The sequence below is a fragment of the Pelodiscus sinensis genome, chromosome 19 (genome assembly GCF_052426305.1).
Source record: "Pelodiscus sinensis isolate ZL-2025 chromosome 19, ASM5242630v1, whole genome shotgun sequence".
NCBI classification, from domain to species: domain Eukaryota; kingdom Metazoa; phylum Chordata; order Testudines; family Trionychidae; genus Pelodiscus; species Pelodiscus sinensis.
This window is the reverse complement of record NC_143070.1, coordinates 11,412,446-11,433,317: the sequence shown is the minus strand read 5'-3', so window position 1 is coordinate 11,433,317 and position 20,872 is coordinate 11,412,446. Positions and strand designations below refer to the sequence as shown.

Sequence of the window (20,872 nt, the reverse complement as noted above, 5' to 3'; positions counted from 1 at the left end):
AGTAATGAGGGCTTTAAACTAGGTTCGTTGGGGGACGGTGACCAAAACTTTGAGGGGAGTGGGAAAGTCGGATACCAGGAAGAAATGCAAAGAGGAACGAGCAAGAAAGGAGGACCCCTGATTCGAATGGAGACGATAGGGTGATCAATTGGTTATCTGAGGTGTTTGTACACTAATGTGAGAAGCCTGGGCAACAAACAGGAAGAACTGGAGGCTCTGGCCCAGTCCAAGAAATATGATTTAATTAGGATAATACAGACTTGGTAGGATGACTCGCATGACCAGAGAGCTGTCATGGAAGGGTATAGACTGTTCAGGAAGAACAGGCTGGGGACAAAAGGAGGAGGAGTTGCACTATATGTAAGAGAGCACTATGATTGCTCTGAACTCCAGTAAAAAGAGGGAGAAAGACCTGTTGAGAGTCTATGGGTTAAGTTTAAAGGAGCAAACAACAGCACTGATGTTGTGGTTGGTGTCTGTTACAGGCCACCGAATCAGGTGGATGAGGTAGATGAGGCTTTCTTTGGACAACTGAGAGAAGCTTCCAGATCGCAGGCCCTGGTTCTTGTGGGGGACTTTAATCACCCTTACATCTGTTGGGAAATCAATACAGCACATAGGCAATCCAGGAAGTTTTTGGAGAATGTTGGGGATAACTTCTTGGTACAAGTGCTGAAGGATCCGACCAGGGGCCGTGCGCAGCTTGACCTACTGCTCACAAACAGGGAGGAACTAATAGGGGAAGTAGAGGTGGGTGACAACCTGGGAAGCAGTGATCATGAGATGGTAGATTTCAGGATACTGACCAAAGGAAGAAAATACACACCTTGGACTTCAGAAAAGCAGATTTTGACTCCCTTAGAGCAGGGGTCTCCAAACTTTTCAGCCCGAGGGCCGCATTAACTATCAAACAGCAGTTCGGGGGCCGACTACACACTTGAGGTCCAAATAAAAAACAATCAAAACATGGATGTTGTTAATTATTTATTTAATATTATTTTATTCAGTTATTATTTAATAACACATTCATACACTACACATGAACACCTGTATTTGTGTGAATGGTGAAATTGTTTCCTGGATGCCAAAATAGCAGACATTTCTGGCTTTAGATTTGTTGTCCCTAACATCAACAGTGACCTGAGATTATCATCGGACAAGTTTGTTCTCAAATTGTTCTTCACGTATTTCATTCTTGAAAATGTTTGTTCACACAGGTATGGTGTTCCAAAGATTGAAAGGTACCTTGATGCAAAAGTTTTGACATTAGGAAAGTCTTCCTTGGGCAAAAACTGGTAAAAACCCACCAGTCCTATTTTGAACTTGTCCCTAAGGAGGTCATTTGCTTGCAACTCAATGACTTCCATCTGGGCAACTGGCCACATCTGCTTCAAATGGGTTTTGAAACAATCTCACTTCTTCTGCCTTTGAATCCAAAAAGGTCTCCACGGGCCGGATGAGAGGGCCTCGCGGGCCGCATCCGGCCCCCGGGCCGTAGTTTGGAGACCCCTGCCTTAGAGATCTGATGGGCAGAATCTCCTGGGATGCTAACATGAAGGGGAAAGGAGTCCAGGACAGCTGGCAGTATTTTAAAGAAGCTTTATTTAAAGCACAGAAAAAAAACATCCCGATGCGTAACAAGAGAGGCAAACATGATAGGAGACCTGATTGGCTTACAGGGGAAATCCTTGGCAAACTTAAACACAAAAAGGAAGCTTACAAAAAGTGGAAACTTGGACAAATGACCAGGGAAGGGTTTAAATGTATAGCTCGAGAATGCCGGGGGGTTATCAGGAAGGTGAAAGTGCAAATGGAATTGCGACTGGTTAAGGATGTGAAGGATAACAAGAAAGGTTTCTACAGGCATGTTAACAAGAAGGTGGTGATCTGAGAGGGTGTGCGGCCCCTACTGGATGAAGGCGGTAACCTAGTGACAGATGATGTGGGGAAAGCTGAAGTACTCAATGCTTTCTTTGCCTCTGTACTCATGGACAAGGTGGGCTCTTGGACTAATGAGCTAAGTGAGATGAAGATGGACAGTCCTTGGTGGGTAAAGAACAGGTTAGGAACTATTTAGAAAAGCTAACCATACACAAATCCATGGGTCCGAACTTAATGCATCGGAGAATACTGAGGGAGTTGGCAAATGTCATTGAAGAGCCTTTGGCCATTATCTTTGAAAAGTCATGGAGATCGGGAGAAATCCCAGATGATTGGAAAAAGGCAAATCGTCAAAAAAGGGAAGGATGATGATCCAGGGAACTATAGGCTGGTCAGTCTTACCTCAGTTCCTGGAAAAATCATAGAGCTTTAATTCGTTTAATTTAATTTATTAGGAGCTTTGATTTGAACTACCTAGTCTGTGCCGCATGTAGCTGCGGGCAAGGAGTTCGAACTACGGGGCATTTAAAAATGGCAGCACCTGGGAACATGCAAATAAAGCCTGGGATATTTAAATCCCGGGCTTTATTTGCAAGTTCGAATGCCTACATTAGCCACCCTAGTTCGAATTAGGGTGGCAGTGTAGACATACCCCCAGCGATTATTAACTAATAATACAGCACAAGTCTCAGCAGTACTCTCAACAGCTGTTAGACCATGTCTCTGAGACCCACCTTCCAGGTGCTCTCTTGTGTTGTATTTTTCCAGGAACTACTATGAAGTCACCAACAGTGAAGCACCTATGGGAACATTGCTCCAAGAAGTTACTTGTCTGGTGCAATAACAATGGTTCTTTGAGACGTGTGCCCTGTGGGTGCTCTACTACCCGCCCTCATCTGCTTTGGAGTCTTCCTCTTTAACTGTGTTTTTCAGATGCTCTGGTGGGCTCTAGCGGGAGCTAGGCTATGCCCATGAGCAGAAGGGTGTGAACAGCAGGAGGCGCCCACTAGGCATGCGAGGTCCAGCCAATTACTGAAAACTCTGATTTACGGTGCCAGGATGACCGGACACCAACAGTGTCGTTGACACTCCCAGGGACATACCTCTGGAAGAACTGTGGTTACTGCCCCAGGTGAGTGACTTCCTCTCTTCAATCTGTTCCCACCACTTTGGTGTCTGGTGTGTTCTCCCTCTGAGAGCTCGGCAGGAAATGGATTTTGGGAACGACAAGGAGGGGCTGCTTTGCTGTTGTTGGGGGCGGGGTTGTTTGCCATTCGGTTTATTATAATCCGCAAAAGCAGGGCGAAGATTCCCACTGAAATCCCGCCTGGATTCCTGCACCCGGGACACTGAGCACGTGTCGGTGCAGATACGCCTGGGGTGCGGCGTCTTTCAAGAGGGGTCTCCAGGCTCCCCGCGTGACAGGCTGGAAATGCTATCGGCGCCTCTGGGTCGTGGCTGGGGGCAACCGGGGCTGCGCGTCCCGCGGGAGTTGAGCGCAGCGAGCAGGGGGCACCGCCCCCGAGTGTCTCTATCAGGGCGGCGTCCAGCCTGCCCACGTGACGGGGTTTGGAGGTTCCACTTTCACTTTCCGCCCCGCGCCCCCGCTTCTTGGCCTGCGCCCCCGGGGGAGCGAGGGGGTCCAGCCTGTCCACGTGACCGGGTTCGAACGTCTCCCGGAGCAAACGCCGCGCGGGGACCCTGCGGGCCTGGGAGCGCCCCGGCTGGAGCCGAGCAGCGGGGCCCAGCCCAGCGGCACGTAGCGGGCCCGGCCCTGGACAGGGAGCCCGGCCGCGCCCGGCAGAGCGTCCCGCGCCCAGGGGCTCCAGCCCGGTACGTGCTGCTCCCAGTGGGGCTGGTCGAGCCTCGGAGCGCGCGGCGCTCGGGCGGATGGTTGGAAACACCCGGGAGCCTCCCTGCGACTACTGGCCCCGCTCCGTGCGGGACCGGCCCGGGTGCCCCGTTCGGAGAGGTCTCCGGCCCCATCTCCACAGGGTGCCCCGGGGTGTCCCTCTGCCCGCCGGCTGGGTTGGGAATTTCTGCCTCTTGCGTGTTGTTCAGAGCAGGGCGCCCGCTCCTGTTCCCCGGGGCCGCCTGCGACAAACCCCGCCCGAGACTGCGGAGTCAGGCCCCTCGCTGCGCGAAGTCTCGTTTCCCGCCCGCTCTCGCTGCGCTTTTCCGCCTCTTGCTGGTGGAGGTGAATCCTCTTGGGTTTGTAAAGCCCAATAGAGTCCTGCCGGGAAGCAGCCAGGGCAGCAAACTGCAGCTGGTTCCTTCTGCGCGTGCCTGAAGCTGATCTTGTGCTCAAGGCTGGCACCGAGTGGGGACTCCGGGCTACACTGACACAGGGAAATGTATTAGACATCGTGAAACGGATCGTTTCCTCCTGTGTGACAAGCCACTGAAGTTGCAATATCCCGAGGAAACCTGAGGAAGGAGGCCAGCTCTTCAAAAATTGTAGCGTTGGCTGGGAAATGGCATGTTATGGTTTGGTTTGATTTGAATCGTGTTGTTGAACTCGAAATATTTTGGGTTTTTCTTTCTTTCAGTTTTCATTTTGCTCCCTTTTGTCCTTTGAGAGAGGATAAAGCGAATAAATATTTGTATTCTTTTCCAGTAGGTGTTCTCAATTAAGTTTTTTTCCATGTAGCATCAATTTCATTGAAAAATAAGTATTAATAAATCCTAGAAGCAAAATGTAGTTTGGGGGCATGGACAGAGAGGAAGAGGGGTGAGGTAAAAAGTTTGGGGGCAGTTTCACTGGCTTTGAGCATCCTGCTGTAGAAGGGGTCCAAGTGCCCCTGCAGACAATACAAGACCAGACTATACCTATGGTGATCATGTTTGCCTCATGGTAAGCCCAGCCTTGTGCAGCCTGGCTCCAGCCTCACAAACTTCTTTGCACATGGAAGGCAGAAGGTGAGAGAAGGGGAAGGGGAAGGGGGGCAAGGAGAGGAAGGGGCTTGTGCCAAGGGGAGGGAGGCAGGGCAGGAGAATAAAGGGGCAGGCACCAAGGGGCAGCATGGAGGACAGACAAATGCAAGGGGAGCAAGAGGAGACAATTAGGAAAAGGGCAGGGGGGAGGAGAGAAGGGAGGAGACAACATGATGCTAATAGAGGAAAGGGGAGGGACAATGGAGGCAAGAGGGAGGAAGAGAGAAGGGGAGGAGTGGGTGCCCAGAGAAGAGGGGTTGAAAGGAGGGGTGGGTGTGAGGAAGGTAGGGAATGGAGCAAGTCATGTGTGAGGGCGCAGAGGGTCATGAGGAGAACTGGGGCAGAGGGTGGTGAGGGGGTGGGCACCAGGGAGAAAGGGGACAAGGAGGGCAGGAGGTGAGGGAAGAGGGAGGTAACAGGAAGGTGCAGGGTAAGGGAAGATGCAGGTGCCAGTGGATTGTGGGGGTGAAATAGAAGGACACTGGAGGAGAGGGATGGGCACCAGAGAAGAGCACTGGGTAGAGGAAGGTGTTAGGACAGGGGATGAGGATGGGTAGCTACAGCTGATCAGAGTGGGGCTAGAGGAGGAGAGGGCAGAGGGGGAAGAGAAGGGATAGTGCAGAGGAGGTGGGCAGGTCCACAAAGGGCTGAGGGGAGTGGGAAGGGCAGGAGAAAAGGGTACATGGGGGGGCATCATTTGAGCTCCCCACCTCAGAGGGCCAAAATGTTGTTGACCAGCCCTGGGGCTGTGATGCTATTACTGCAGTCTCGGTCCCAGCTGCTCCCAGTGTGGAACTGCATGCTGAGACTGGAGCAGAGGCTGCCCATGGTGCTAGTTTTAGTACTATGATCTCGGTCACAACAGGCTGCCTGGCACCAGCTGGAGTTAAGCAGCAAATTTAGGAGACCCATTCCGGTGAGGCTGACCCAGCTGGAACACACATCGTGTGGCTGCCACTTGACTCCAGCTGGAGCTAGAATCGCCCGCGGGGACTGGGACTTGGGTATTAAAAAATAGCACCACAGGTGGCCTCTGCTGAACCTGCCAACCCAAGCATGCCCCACCCCGTGGCAGCCCAGGTCTCGTGGCAGCCCGGAGGAGGAGGAGATGGTGCCGCCAGACCAAGATCCCACATAGCAGAGGTGGTCTCATGGGGGGGGGTGGGGAGAGGGTAGGTGGAAAGGAAGGGGCCGGGCGCCCCCGGAAGCTAGCTCAGCTGCCCTACCTACCCTACTGGAGGGGAGGGGAAGGAGGCTGTTGCATGTGGCAGAGTGCAGTGATTGCAGAGTTAGTGCACCCAGAGACCGTGTCTACACTAGGAAATGATTTCAAAATCACAAAATCTGACTTAATAACTTCCGATTTTACAACATCAAAATAGTTCCCACTTCAGGGCATCCCGTTATACACCCAAGATATGTTCCAAAACACGGGGATATGGAGCAAAATAATGTAAAGCGGGGATATTTTTCCCCCGTGGCTGACTTCCATTTGTACGAGTTGGTCTCTTTTTTTCTGCACGATGTAAGAGTGGGGAATGGGAGGATGAATAGCGCAACTGTTCCTACAAGGGTCAACGACATTAGTGCGGAACCGATGTATACTGGGGAGACGTAAAGCGGGGACGCCCTGTACAGGGAAGCCTCAAAAATAGTCCATGGCAGGCTCCGTTAATGAAAATGTGCTACCCTGACTGAGAGCTCCGGGAAGCCCTGAGGAGTAATTAGTTCAAATTCCTCTGGGGAGCAGTTATTTTAAAATAATGGCACTGGAGTGTCCACACTAGTGCTATTTTGAAATCGCTATTTCAAAATTAACACTATTCCCTGAGGAAAGCAGAAGTCCATATTTCAAAATAAGTGGCCCGTTATTTTGAAATAAGGGATTTGTAAGTGCCTTGCCTGTGTGAACACCTTGAACATCACAGCGCCGGGGGCTGATTTACTGCACAGTAACTTGCTGGTGTAGACTTGGCCTTAATGTTGATCAGTGTCCTGCTCACTGTGGTAAGATTTTGTTTTCTCCTTCCTATTGTCTAGATCAAGTTTCAGGGAAGATGAAGGTTCCCTCCATCTGCCACAGCACCAGAGCTAGCTCCCCTCTGCCTGGTTTTCTTGTTTTCTTCCTGACTTATGTCCACAGCATGGAATCAGGTAGGACCCTGCGCTGGATGCTGCTGTTTCTTAGAGGATTTGTTTAAGTCCCAGAAGTGTCTTAACAACATGCACAACTGAGTCAGTGGAATTTCACAGGGTGTGTCTACACCGCACTGTTATTTCAAAATAACAATGCAGGCATCTGCACATTTCAAAATAATTTCAAAATTATGGGAGGCTTATTCCAAAATCTGTAAATCTCATTCCATGAGCAATAATGCCTCTTCCACAATAGCTATTTTGAAATAAGGCGTGTGTAGATGCTCCACTGCTGCTTTTTCAAAATAGCCCCTCATCACGGCCATTCGAAGTTATTCCTCTCCAGTGCCTCCTGGGGCTCTAAATTGAGGTAGCACCTCTATGAGTCTGCCTCAGACTAGTTTTGAGGCTTCCCTGCAGTGTAGACGCACTATTTCGAATGAAGCATGCGGTGTAGCTGTACCCACAGCGTGTAAACGTAACACAGCAAGCTCAGTGTAAGTGAGGGGATGGTCCTGCTACTGTGGAACGCTCCTGGCTTCTGTACTACCCGGGTGAAATGGTCTAGTGATACGATCTGAGTCCTCGTTCCAACGTCTTTACTCAGGGCATGTCTACACTGGGGAGTTATTGCAAAACAACTCCCCTTATTTCGAAATAACAAAGCGAGTGTCCGCACGACACAGCCCCAGCGGCCTCCCTGACCTCGAGTTCACTTTCCCATGTGGCTCCACTTCCACTTTCCCATGTGGCAAGGCTGGGTCCAGGGTTCCTGCAGGACTAAATCTAAGGGAGGGGATAAGTTGCCCTCACTCCGGGTGCTGTCTCTGCACTGGGCACTTCCCTGACTCACTGAGCCGTGCGTACAGCTCAGAGCAAAGATCCATTATAAATCAGCAACCCATTAACAAAAGAATAAGTAAAAAATGGGGAATGTTAAAGGAAATCCCATCACCCTGCTCCTGGCTGTGCCACAGGGATGCTGTGGGTCAGACACTTGCTCTGGTGGTGGCCACATTCAAGGTGGCAGAATCTTCTCTCTGATATTAGCTCTCTCAGCTGGGGTCTCTCTTTAGCCTGGCCTGTAAAGCCCATTGGATGGTGGCATCTCCTTGTGCCGGGTCTCTTCTCAGTATCTCCAGGGAATACAAACTACAGCAAACAGGACCGGTTTTGTGTGTGCCACTGACTGAATGGACAAGATCTTCTCTCTGAGCTTTTCTCCCTTCTCTCCTGGGACATTCCACAGCACAATTTACAGTGGTGGGACCTGACCGGCCTGTCACGGCCGTGGTGGGGGAGGAGATCGTGTTACCCTGTCAGCTGACCCCCAGGATGAGCACTGAGAACATGGAGGTGACTTGGTTCCGGTCTGAACGCTCCTCATTTGTCCATCGCTATAGCGATAGAAAGGACCAGTACGAGCAGCAGATGCCGGAATACCAGCGGAGGACAGAGCTCTTGAAAGATGGTCTGACCCAGGGGAAAGTTGCCTTGAAAATTCTCCATGTCAGGCTTTCTGACGAGGGGCAGTACAGCTGTTTTGTTCAAGATGGCGCCTTTTATGAAGAAGCGCAACTGGAACTAAAGGTGGCAGGTCAGTAGCGTGTGTCTGTACGTCTCCTGGGGTATGTCTACAGTACCCTCCTAGTTTGAACTAGCGGGGTAATGTATGCATACCGCACTTGCAAATGAAGCCCGGGATTTGAATTTCCCGGGCTTCACTTGCATAAGCGGGGAGCCGCCATTTTTAAAACCCTGCTGGTTCGAACCCCGTGCAGTGCGGCTACACGGGGCTCGAACTAGGTAGTTCGAACTAGGATTCCTATTCCGAACTACCTAGTTCGAGCCCCGTGTAGCCACGCTGCACGGGGTTCGAACCAGCGGGGTTTTAAAAATGGCGGCTCCCCGCTTATGCAAGTGAAGCCCGGGAAATTCAAATCCCGGGCTTCATTTGCAAGTGCGGTATGCCTACATTACCCTCCTAGTTCGAACTAGCGGGGTAGTGTAGACATACCCTTGGGGAATGGCGCCGACTGAATTGAATGTGAGCATTTTACCCACGGTCTGTTGCTGAGGTGACTCACTTACTTGTACCAAATTGAAGAAAGTGCCCCTGAATTATTACACCTTCTTCATCAAGACTCATCTCACTCTTCCACCTTACGCTTTCTGGGTGTGGTAAATGGGCCAAAACAGAGACACGAAACCTGATTTCCCATAGTCACATGGTTAAATCTAATGCCCAGGAATGATTTTTTGTTTCCTGAGATAATTGGCCAAATATGCAAATGCCCTTCAGTGGGGGGGCAACAGCCCCATACTGGCTGGGAAGGGTCAATGGAGGCTGGGGGAGCCTGGGCAGAGCCCTGGCCTATTGGGGAGGGCTTTTAAAGAGCCGAGCAGGGTGCAGCTTGATGGGACAGCCCTATAGAGAGAGAGCTGCCCCACAGAGAGAGTCAGTGAGGCCCTGGCCAAGGAAGGGGCAGGGTGTGGTTCCCTTGGAGAAGGCACCGTCAGTAGAGCAGGGCTGGACAGGTTTAGGGGGGCTGGAGATCCCTGCCTGACAGTGGCCTTGCTACAAGGCCAGGAGGTGCAAAAGACCACAGGGGAGGTGGCCCAGGGAACGAGAGGCAGTAGAGGGGAGTACAGGGCAGGGCAAGGCAGCTGCCAGAGGATCCCTAGGTCGGGACCCAGAGTAGCAGGCGTACCTGAGTTTCTCCCCAGCCCCACCCTCATTTCCTTTGCCCCACACCTCACCGCCCATAGAGACTCTCGTGTGTCCCTGAGGCTATTTATTCATTTTAATCAGTCAGATGATTATGCTCTAGTAGGTGTCCAGATATTTTTCCCCTTCTGCTTTAGTTCTGTAGTTACAGGGCCAGGTAGAAGAGCTTCTATAATCTAGGCAGTGACGTTTCACCTGAAGGCACATTTGAAATACAAGCTTGATTTTTCTCAGGTTTTTTTTACAAAATCTGTTAGTGCTGAATTAAAGGATCAATTAAAGGGTTTCCAATGGTCTCAAAATGGCATGTCTGTGTGGATTTTTGGATGGAACAATACTGAGGAGAAAGCTTTCCATCCCCTCCATGAAATAATTAGTTGCTTATTCATCTATTTCCCTGAGTCCATGAGCGCTGGAGAAAATGGAATCTCATAGTGTGTAACCGCGGGCAGGTAGTTCGAAGTACAGGGCATTTAAAAATGGCAGCGCCCGGGAACATGCAAATAAAGCCTGGGATATTTAAATCCCGGGCTTCATTTGCAAGTTCGAATGCCTACATTAGCCACCCTATTTCGAACTACGGTGGCAGTGTAGACATACCCCTAGTGCTAAATTAAATGTTCAATTAAAGAATTTCCTATAGTCCAAAAATGGCATGTCTGTGTGGATCTTGGGAGGGAACAATATTGAGGAAAAAGCTTTCCATCCCCTCCATGAAATAATTAGTTACTTGCTCATCTACTTCCCTGAGTCCATCGGTATTTGAGAATAAAGGGGAAGTTTAATTTCTTATTCTCTAGGCTCAGTGTGTGCAAAAACCAACATGGATTTACACATTTGTCTCTAGCTTCAGGCTCTGCTCCTCATATGTCTATTGAGGATTACCAGGATGGAGGGATCCGAGTGGTGTGCCGGTCAGCTGGGTGGTACCCAGAGCCTGAGGTGATATGGAGAGATTTGAATGGACAGGCCTTTCCTTCAGCCTCTCTCACAAATTCCCAAGAAGCCAATGGACTGTATGAAACAGAAACTTCTGCCATTATAATGAAAAATTCAAATCGGAACTTGTCCTGTTTGGTCAGGAACACCCTCCTCAGCCAAGAAAAGGAATCAGCATTATCTTATATATCAGGTCAGTGACCATCAAAACCCACACACTGAGCAGCAACAGAAAAACAAGAAAGACAACAACCTAAACTCATCAGATTAAATACAGTGCGTTTTTTTAGAAAAAACACTCCCTCCCTTCCTTCCTCAAACCTAGTTAGGTAATGGTGTGACTTTTTTTTTTTCTGCACATACATAATTTAAGTCTTGTTTACACTAAGAAGATTTGGCCAATACAATGCTACCTGCAAAACATCTAGTGTGGGCCAGTGTTCTGTCTATATTTTCCATTCATGTGCAGAATAAATGTTATGTGCACCAATGGAATGTGCAAATGTACACCGCCAGTAGAAACACATCCTGCTGGCAGAGGGTGTTCTGTGCACTCTGCTAATCAGTTTGGTGGCATCTGAAACTCTCCCTAGTGGCTGCCCAAGCACACAGCTTACTGGGAACACTGCTGTGGACGCAGCAATACTAAGCTGTACTTTTGCTAGTCTGTCTCAGTGTTTCTCAACCTTTTTTATAACGCACCCCTTTCTTTTAAAAAAAAATTATAATTACCCCCAGTATCGACAGTTTTCAGACACACACAATTTTTTTCTACCATTACAACACATTTGTTTCAACAACTTAATCGTAGCCAGGCGGGCGATGAAATTTTTGGGTGTAAAAAGTACAAAAATAATAAAGCGCTGTAAAACTTAAAACAAAAATTTAGTTTTCTCCAAATTTCAGTTGTTGACGTACCCTCAGACTTCTCTCAAGTACCCCTAGGGTGCTTGTACCCCTGGTTGAGAAACACTGGTCTGTCTTCTGCCAGATACCCACACCGACATAACCTATACAGGCGTGTGAGTGCTGGTTTTCCAGTATAACTGTGACTGCAGTCGAGCTTTGGTCAGAATAAAATGTCCCAACCCCAACTCGCACAGCTCCGCTGTCAGAGATGTTTTCTGTTGCAGAAAAGCATCGGGGGGAGCTATGTGACAGGAAAAACTTAAATAACAACCAATGGTCTGGTAGCACTTTAAAGACTAACAAAACATGGAGATGGGATCCTGAGCTTTTGTGGGCTGAAGAAAGGGTTTAGACCTGAGGTTTAAGGTGAGAACCACAAATCATGAATCGCTTCCCGCACAGTGGTTGGGATGAATTGTGATTATGATTCGTTGACAGATTATGGGGGGAAATAGTGGATCTACAAGCTGTTGTTTTCAGACAACCTGGTAGTTTCTGAGTGTTCTTTAACACTGACAGCCTTGTGCTCCCTGGCATAACACCGGGTGATCAGAGACTTTAACGCTGAACACTCAGACCTGTTACTAGCAGCTGTTCCTGTGTTAGATAGCTCCTATGAGACAGTAGCCCCGCTGTGCTGTGCTCTGCTCAAAACCATAGAGTAACAGTCAGTGCCTGCTACAAAGAAAAAGTGTCTAAAAAATCAGCACACCAGAAAGACTGGCCAGGAAATGGAGCCACAGAGAGGGGAAAGGGCTTGTCTAGGTTCCCACTGCAGAGTTCACAAGTCCCATCCCACTGCCCCTGGGACTGGAGGGAGGCTGTCTAGACTGCAGGCTTCTTTTGGAAAAAGTTTTTCCACAAGAGATCTTCTGACAAAACTTCTTCCAAAAGAGAGTAAAAGTGCATTGAAAAAGCGATCTGCTTTTTTGACAGATAGCGTCCACACTGAACAGACTTTCTCTTACATGTCAGCCTGGTAGCGGAGTGGCCACCAGGCCACCTGTGCTTTTTCCTCTTTCCTCTTCTTCCGAAAGAACTCCCTCTTCCCCATCCACACACGCTTTTTTGCAAAAGAGCTCTTTCCCAAAAAGGCTTCTTCCTCGTAGAAAGAGGTTTACCAATGTCGGAAAAACCCCTCTGTTCTTTTCAGTTTTTTTCTGAACATGATTGCAGCATGAATGTAAGTGAAGTTTTTTTTGGAAAAATGGCCGGTTTTTTTGGAAAAATGGCCATTTTTTCAAAAAACCCCTGCAGTGTAGACATACCAGAGAGCGCTGTCTTTCATTGCATGCCAAGCCAGGCTCACTTATACACCAATGCACAAGTGTGGTGGCTCTATTGGTTGGTTTGAAGTGTTTGGTGCCGTGCCGATGGGGCCATATTCCCTCCTTTCTGTAAGACTGGTCCCACGGGGGTGGCCTTACACACAGCGGAGTCATCCGAGCTCTGTCCCTGCTTACTGAGTAATGTGGGTGCCTCTGGGCTTGTGTTTTTCAGATCCCTTTTTCCCTAAGGTGAATCCCTGGATGGTGTCTCTGGGAATGACCCTGGTGGTTTTGCTGGGCTCCTTTGCCCTGAGTGTTTATCTCTTCAGAATCAAAGGTAAATGTTGGAGCAGGAAATGCAGGGACATTCACAAGGGATTTCCGTCAAAGCCGCGCGCATAGGGCCAGATCTGACACTTGGCCTGGCATGACGGGAGCTTAGAACTGCCCCACCCCCACAGCGCAGGGCTGGAAATGCCACTGAGGTTCCCCTCTGTCCGTGGGCTGATCGTCGGCAGCAGCCCCAGGCTGCAGGCTCAGGGCACGACTCCCCAGGACCTGACGGCAGCGCTGGAGGACGGGGTGAAAAGCTCAGTCCACTGCTCTGGACCATCCCCACCCACCTTTGCAGCAGGGCCTATTGCGCCAGCTGGGCCTCCCCCACCCAATGCCACAGCAAGGAGCCAGGGAGCCCAGGCCTGGGCCTATGGAGGTTTCATTCCCCCTCACTCATTGTGTGGGTGGGTTGTGCCAGACACAGGCTTGTCCCAAGTGAAGCCGGCCGGGTGGTTGGCACTTATGGACACGCAGGGGGGATGGGATTGAAGGGAGAAGACATTAGGCGATTGGGCCGTACCAGAGACCCAGATCACAGCAGGTATCTGCATCCTGCTCCGTCTTCCCTCTCCACATTCTCCAGGGTCACTCCCGTCTGTTTCTGGTCTCCCTTTGTTATTTTTCAGGAGAGAAGGCAACACACCGTGTCTATTAAGAAGATAGTAGAGAAGCAGTTAGCATATGCTTTATAAAGACACACACACAGACAACTGTATAGACTTTCAGACAAGATCAATAGTTACTAGGGGGCCCTGGCTCACAGCCACTCTGCCTGCGCAGGCACTGAGTGGTACAGGGGGTCTTGCATTAGCCCTGCCCAGCACAGACCAATTTCAGCCATCGTGTGTCTGACCCTTGGCAAGTGGGATTTCCAAAGCTGCCTAAGTGATGTAGGGACATCGGGACTCCTGCGCCCTTGTCACTTAGGCAGTGTTGGAAACCCCACCCTGCATGTAGATCCTGGAAGGAGAACCCCCCCCCACCCACCCACTAATCATTGATTCATTTGTTTTGTTTTGTTTTTGTTTTTTTTAGAGAACCAGGCAGCAGAACTCAGTAAGTGTCATTTGCCTTCTCCCTACATGTAAACCCTGTTGTGCTAAGGTGTGTCCTCACCAAGGCGCTTGTTCCGTCAGGGGTTGGTTTTGTTGGGTTTGTGTCATGTTTATAATATAACTTTAAAAACAAATGGTGGCCTCAGAGTAAGCAGGAGAATTCTCACGCCAATAGGTCATTTGAGAGAGTATTCTGAGCTACTAAAATGTACTGCTATTTGAATAGAAATAGAAGTTGAGCCTTAACTTAGTTCTGAAAATTCAATTAAATCAAATGAAATAACATGATGCGAATCATCTTTTGGTCAAGATAGATGAACAGTTCTGAGAGGGGGAGGTTCTATGACGAGTAATCAAAGAAAAAGCAAGTGCACAAAGATTAATCTAAGAAACCCTGGCCCCGTATACTTGTACATTTTTTTAGAATAACCCCTCTAGCCACAGGATTCAGTGGCAGGTGTCATTGATCTCAACAAGAGCAGGAAGTTGCTTTCAATAGGTTTTCTTGGCTTGTTTGCAAATGTAACATGTTTTTAGGTAAAGTTTGATTGTAACTTAATAGGACTAATTCCACAGGCAATGGAGATGTTTGAAATACAAAACAACCCAACCGCAAGGCTCGTGCAATGTTTGTGTAGCTCTCATTTTTTTTCTGATTTATTTATTTGACATTTCTAGTAAAACTTGTAACTTCTGACTTCCAAAAAGTAGTCTAGATACGGCGCAGGGTGTTACACAAAAATGACCTTTTTCGGAAGAACCCTGTAAACCTCATTTTTTGAGGAATAAGGGTTCTTTCAGAAAAGGGGGTTGTGGAAGAAAACAAGCCTTCACTCTGTGTTTTGTAAGCAACAAGTAGCCAAAGGCAGTTTTATTATGAGCTGCAGCAAGGGAAAAACTGATTCCGATGGGGGTGGGGGAGCAGGAGCTCCCCTCCCACCACCCCCACCACCACCCCCAAGGCAGATCTTCGAATACAAGCAATTATGAAGTAGTTTATATACTGTCCATTACATATAATAACAAGAAACAATTAATCTCCTTCCCATTACAAACACCAATGGCTAACAGTTATTTTAGTTCCACCCAGATGATCCTTATCTATAGGTGAGAGGATTAAATATAGGTGAGAGGATTATTTTAGGAGAGGGTGGGTGAGATTCTGTGGCCCGCACTGTGCAGGGGGTCAGACTAGATGATCATAATGGTCCCTTCTGACCTTAAAATCTATGAAAATCTATGAAAGGTCTCTGCCAGAGTCAGCATTCTATCCTTATCTCCTAAAACTAGGTGAGAAGCGAGAGGTGAGATCTGTTGTTAGGGTTAGTTAGCTTGACTCTTGCTTCACTGCTAACAAACCTGAAATGGCTGCATACCAATTCCCTGTGCCGCCACAGGGTTTTTGTGTGCAATAACCCATCTAGACTGGGATTTTTTTTTTTTTTTTGAAAAAACAAATTTGCACCTAATTTGCATATCTTCTTTCAGGCAAACTGCGGGCAATCTAGACATAGCCTAGTAAAATTTGTAACTTACAACTTACTTGCTGTGTCAATCTGTAGGATGTTGAATCCTGTGTATGTAGCAAGGGTGAGAGAACTTTTTGCCCTGAGGTCACATCAGGGTACAGAAACTGTAGGGAGGGCCACGGAAGGAAGGAAACAGCCAGGCATGGCTCAGGCCTTGCCCCATCTGACCCTCCCCCCACCTGTTCTCCAGGTCCTTACTGCCCCCCTAGGACTCCTCACCCCAATCCAACCCCCATTGCACCTTTCTCCAGACCACCCCACCCCCCCGATTCCTGCCCCCTATCCAACCCCTCCCCCAGCTCTCTGCTCATAGCTGTGGGAGCCCAGGGCAGGTGGCATGAGGAGTGGGGACTGTGTGGGAGGGTAAGAAAAAGAGGGGGCTGAGGGCGCAGCTCAGGGCCGGATAGAAGAGTTGGCAGGACAGGCGGGGCCCATGCGCTGTGGTTTGCTGTCCCTGAGAGAGAGCATTTGCTCCCATCACTCTCAGCTGGGTTTCTCTGCTTGATTTCAGGCTGGAGAAAATTTGCATTTCCTACAGGAGAAGGTAATTGATCTTAATGGCTTGTGAGTGTTCAGATGTCCCCTCCCATGTGACAATGCGCCTCCTTTGCCATCACGGTGGCAGCAGGCTGGGGCCTGAGATTTCAGGGCATCAGCACCAGCAGCTGCAGTTCAAAGATGCCATAAGGTCGCAACTCGTCTGCCAGGTGGTGCCGGCAGCAACCTGGTCCCAGCCATGTAGCCCTCCCCTTGATCTCCTTTTCCATCCCATCCAATGTGGTTCCAGTCAGTGGTCTCTACCCGCTCCCCTTCAGGACAGCCCCCTTGTTCCTCCCTCCTGGCTGTGTCTCTTCCTCCTGCATGCTTGACGTGACTTAGCTTGGCTTGGCCTCCTTCACAGATCTTGGCCTTAGGCTCCCCTTGTTCTCTGGCACAGCAGAGAGTGGGTGGGGGTCCAAGAGGGGACTTTCTCTCCCTCCCCCACCAGTGACTATGGGGCTGTGCCCAGCATGGACTCTGGGGCACTCAGGGACGTTGCTCTTTCTCCTGCCCCCGGCAGAGGACCCAAGAGTCCATGGGAGGGTCCCTGCTCTGCCGGGGGAAGGGACGGATCAGACTCCAGGGCACGGGGCACAGACAGGGGCAGCTGGGGAGCTGCTGAGAGCAGAGCTCTGGTCCTGTTCCCCTTTTCCTCTCCTCCCCCCCGCATGATCCCAGAGCCCCAGGGCGGTGGGAAAGGAGCCGAGCCCAGACGTGCCGTGCGGGGGAGACGTGTCACGGGGGGAATCACAAACCCTGCCCAGAGGCAGCTGGGACCCAGGGACATTTCAATGGGGAGGGGCCCAGCCGAGGGCAGGGCCTGGATTCAGCCAGCCCTGATCAGGCAGTTTCCATCCCGTCCCTCTGGGGTCCCCGGCCCAGAGTCGCTTGTCCCCGGCCCAGGGAGAGGGGGGCAGATCCCCAGTGTCAGGGCCTGTGACGGGGCGCTCCCACCCTGCACTCAGGGTGACAGAGGCGAGAGCAGGAGGACGCGCTGGGGGGACAGTCCGCGCACCGTGGGGACTCTGAGCCTAACTGCAGGTCTGGGTTCGGCGCGGCTAGCAGCAGGGAGCAAGGGGTGCCTCCGGGAAACACCCCGAGAGGAGGGACTAGCGAGGCACCGGCGGCTGACGTCACGGGGGGAGGGGGACTGCCGGGCGACGCAGAGGAGATGACGTCAGGGAGCAGGGCTGGTGGAGGATTTAAAACTGCATCTGGCACCGCAGCAGAGGGAGAGTGGAGGACGGGGAGTCGAGGAGCAGAGGTGAGGCAAGGGCACGCGGAGGGGACTGGCCCCCGGGAAGGACGAAGTAGGAAGCGGCCCAGGGCAGGGTCGTGGAGCCCGTGAGCAGGTGTGTTTTGGGGCACCACCCCCATCCACTGGGGAGGGACTGGAAGTCCCTGCCTTCAGGGCCCTGGGCCGGGGTTCGGAGAGGGGGCGGGCCCGAACCCACCTACTCCGCCGGCTGAAAAGGCACCCTCGTGCGTCCAGCGCTCTGAGAAGGACTTGGGGCGGCTGGGTTCTCGCCGCGGATTGTGTTGAGGGGTCCCGGTTTGCCCGGTGTGAACGATAAAAATGGGCGACAGTAGCCCTTTGATGGGGAGCACGGCTTGACTCCTTTACAGGGCCCCTCTGATCACTGCCGGGGAGTGAGCTGCCCCTTGGGCTGGGCCGAGACCTCAGGGCTCCTCCCCACTCAGAGCCGGGCACCCCCTGGAGGCAGGAGAGTCCCTGAGTCACTGCCCAGCTGGGGCAGATTCTGTCCCTGACGCCTTCAACCCTCCCCAGGGCCAAGCTCTGCCCCTCACACTCTGATTCTCTCTCCCCAGCCAACGTGACTCTGGATCCAGACACAGCACATCCTCAGTTCGTCTTGTCAGAGGATGGGAAATGTGTGAGATGGGGAGAGACAAAACAGCCACTGCCCGACACCCCGGAGAGATTTGACACTGAGCGCTGCGTGCTGGGCCGCGAGGGCTTCACCTCAGGGAGACATTACTGGGAGGTGGAGGTGGGGGTGGGGGATGGGCAATACTGGGCTGTGGGGGTGGCCAGAGAGTCTGTGAGCAGAAAGGGAGGGATCAGCCTGAGCCCCAAGGGCGGGATCTGGGCTGTTCAGCGGTGGTGGGATCAATTCAGGCCTCTCACTGACCTTCGCACTCCTCTGTCCTTGAGCCCCCCCAGCAGGATCCGGGTTTGTCTGGACTGTGACCAGGGGCAGGTGACATTTATCAATGCTGGTGCCGAGACCCTGATCTTCACTTTCCCGCCGGGCTCCCTCCCTGGGGAGAGAATCCGACCCTGGATCTGGTTGTGGGACAGAAACATCGAGCTCCATCTGTCTCCCTGTCACTAGCCCCTCTAGCCTCACACACCCCAGTCTCTGTGACCCTGGAGAACTCCCCAGTACCCAGCCCCTGGCTCCTCATATCTATGGGTATGTCTACACGACAGCGCTAATTCGAACTAAGCTAATTCGAATTAAGGCAGCTAGACTTAAAAACTAGTTCGAATTAGCGTTTTGCTAATTCGAACTAGCGCGTCCACACTGATTGGACACTAGGGCGAACTTAAGGGCAGCTGAAATGGGTTCTGGCAGGGCATCAGGTCAGTAGTTGCTTTGTGTGGCTGCTGTCTGAGGCTCGTGCTTAAAGGGACCCCCCCGGACAGCCGGTTCTCAGCTTTTCCGCTTGCTTGCCTACCTCGCCGAGAGACAGCAAAGTGTTTGTCTCTGTGCCCGTCTGTGTCGGTGGTTCCCTTTGGGGTCGCTGCCGCAGTTAGCAACATGGAGCCAGAGCTCGCCCTGGGCTTTCTGGTGCAGGTTTTGGACCTGCTGCTGCAAGCCTGCCAGCAATGGCTGGAGGCTGCCTGGCACCACCTGGTGCATGTCAGCCCCCTACCTCTCCACCTGGCCTGCCTGGGGGCCGTGGAGGAGCCGCAGTAGCGCCCGGACGCCAGCGTGCCCCACCGCATCTGGCGTCTGGACACCAGCAGCGACTGGTGGGACCTCATCGTCCTGGACCGCTGGGGAGACCAACAGTGGACCCAGAACTTCAGGATGAAGAGAGACACCTTCCCAGAGCTCTGCGAGTGGCTCACCCCTGCTCTGCAGCGACGGGACACTCGAATGAGGCCCGCCATCCCCCTCCAGAAGCATGTGGCCATCGCCCTCTGGAAGCGCTCCACGCCGGACAGCTACCGATCCATCGGGAACCAGTTCAGCATGGGGAGATTCACCGTCTGAACAGTGCTCATGCAGGTACGGCACCCACCGGCCACTGGGCCGGGGGGGAACTGCAAGGAGGGGATGGGCCGCCCCAGGTAAAATGGGGGAGGGGGAGAGGATGTGAAAGTGCCCCGCACCGGAGGGGTCGGTCTGTCCCGGCCGTACTACACGCCGCTCGGGGGGGTTGCTTCCGGGAGTGGGGCACAGGGCAGTGCCAGGGCATGAACACTCCCAGCCACCAGGGCGCCCCAGTGATTCGCGCTTTGCTGTGTCTCTCTGCAGGTGGTCAAGGCCATCAACCAGGTGCTGCTCTGCAGGGTGGTCCGCCTCGCCGACCCGGACGCCGTCATCCGGGGATTCGACGCCCTCAGCTTCCCCAACTGCGGGGGGGGGCCATCAACGGGACACACATCCCCATCCGTGCCCCGGAGCACCAGGCCTCCCAGTACGTCAACCGAAAGGGGTACTTCTCCGTCCTGCAGGCCGTGTGTGACCACCGAGGACAGTTCACGGACATTAATGTGGGCTGATCAGGCAAGGCACACGACGCACGGGTGTACAGGGAGCTGGAAAGGGGTGGAAGGGGAGGAAGGGAAGGGAAAGCTCAGGCTTGGGGGTCCTGCTGGTTCTCTGGTCTCGCAGCACTGTGGGGGCGGGGGTATCAGGAGGGAGTGGGTGGGGCAGGAGAGATGGGGTGTGCGGAGGAAGCAGGAGGGGGAGGAGAGGTGGGAGGAGTAGCGAGAGCTGGGGTAGCCGCAGGGGTCGGTGCAGGAGGAGGCAGGAACCTGTCCACCAGGGTCTGGAGGTGGCCTCTGAGGGCACGGCCCTGCTCCTCCAGTGCCTCCACTCCGCTGCCGCAGCCGTAGGTCCTCCCAGACCCAGTGGTCCTGGGTGCGGAGCTGGTGATCCAGGAACCGCAGGTGCCGCCGCTGGTAGTCCTCCTCGTTCCTGGCTCTCCTGCTGGCCCGGGCGCGGGCGGCTGCTGCAGGCGGGTTGGTGTGCCCTGCAGTCCCAGGTGGTGCAGCTGTGGTGAAACGAGCAGCGGTCAATTCTCCCTGGGGACAAGGTGGGTGAAACCCAGCCCCCCTCTGCAAGGTCAGGGCCCCTGCATGACACCCAGCTGTTGTTCCATGGTGGGCAAGGCCCAGGTGCACAGTCCTTGTACTCCTTCTCCCCCCACCCCTCCCATACACATAAGGGGAGCATGATGGCACTCACATGTGGAGCCCTCCCCGGCCTGGGATGACACAGGCGATGTGCTCTGTGGGGTGCCTCCGGGGTCCTGGGTCCTGGGCAGGCTCTCTGCAGGCTCCTGGGTCTCTGTGTCCTCCTGCTCCTCCTCCTCCTCCTCCTCCTCCTCGGTGTCCGGGACGGGTCCTTCTGCCCTGGG

At 52.4% G+C, this 20,872-nt stretch overlaps 1 protein-coding gene across 1 annotated transcript; it reads left to right on the top strand.

Moving 5' to 3' along the window:
- Positions 1–3,693: 3,693 nt before the first annotated feature.
- LOC149522168 (butyrophilin subfamily 1 member A1-like) lies at positions 3,694–20,102 on the top strand. The gene is made up of 9 exons (XM_089770502.1): positions 3,694–3,714; positions 6,856–6,969; positions 8,201–8,548; positions 10,527–10,811; positions 13,028–13,132; positions 14,167–14,187; positions 16,227–16,259; positions 18,086–19,515; positions 19,765–20,102. The coding sequence occupies exons 2-8, from the start codon at positions 6,873–6,875 to the stop codon at positions 18,610–18,612; spliced, it is 1,416 nt and encodes a 471-aa protein (XP_089626628.1). The 5' UTR covers positions 3,694–3,714; positions 6,856–6,872; the 3' UTR covers positions 18,613–19,515; positions 19,765–20,102.
- Positions 20,103–20,872: the final 770 nt, after the last annotated feature.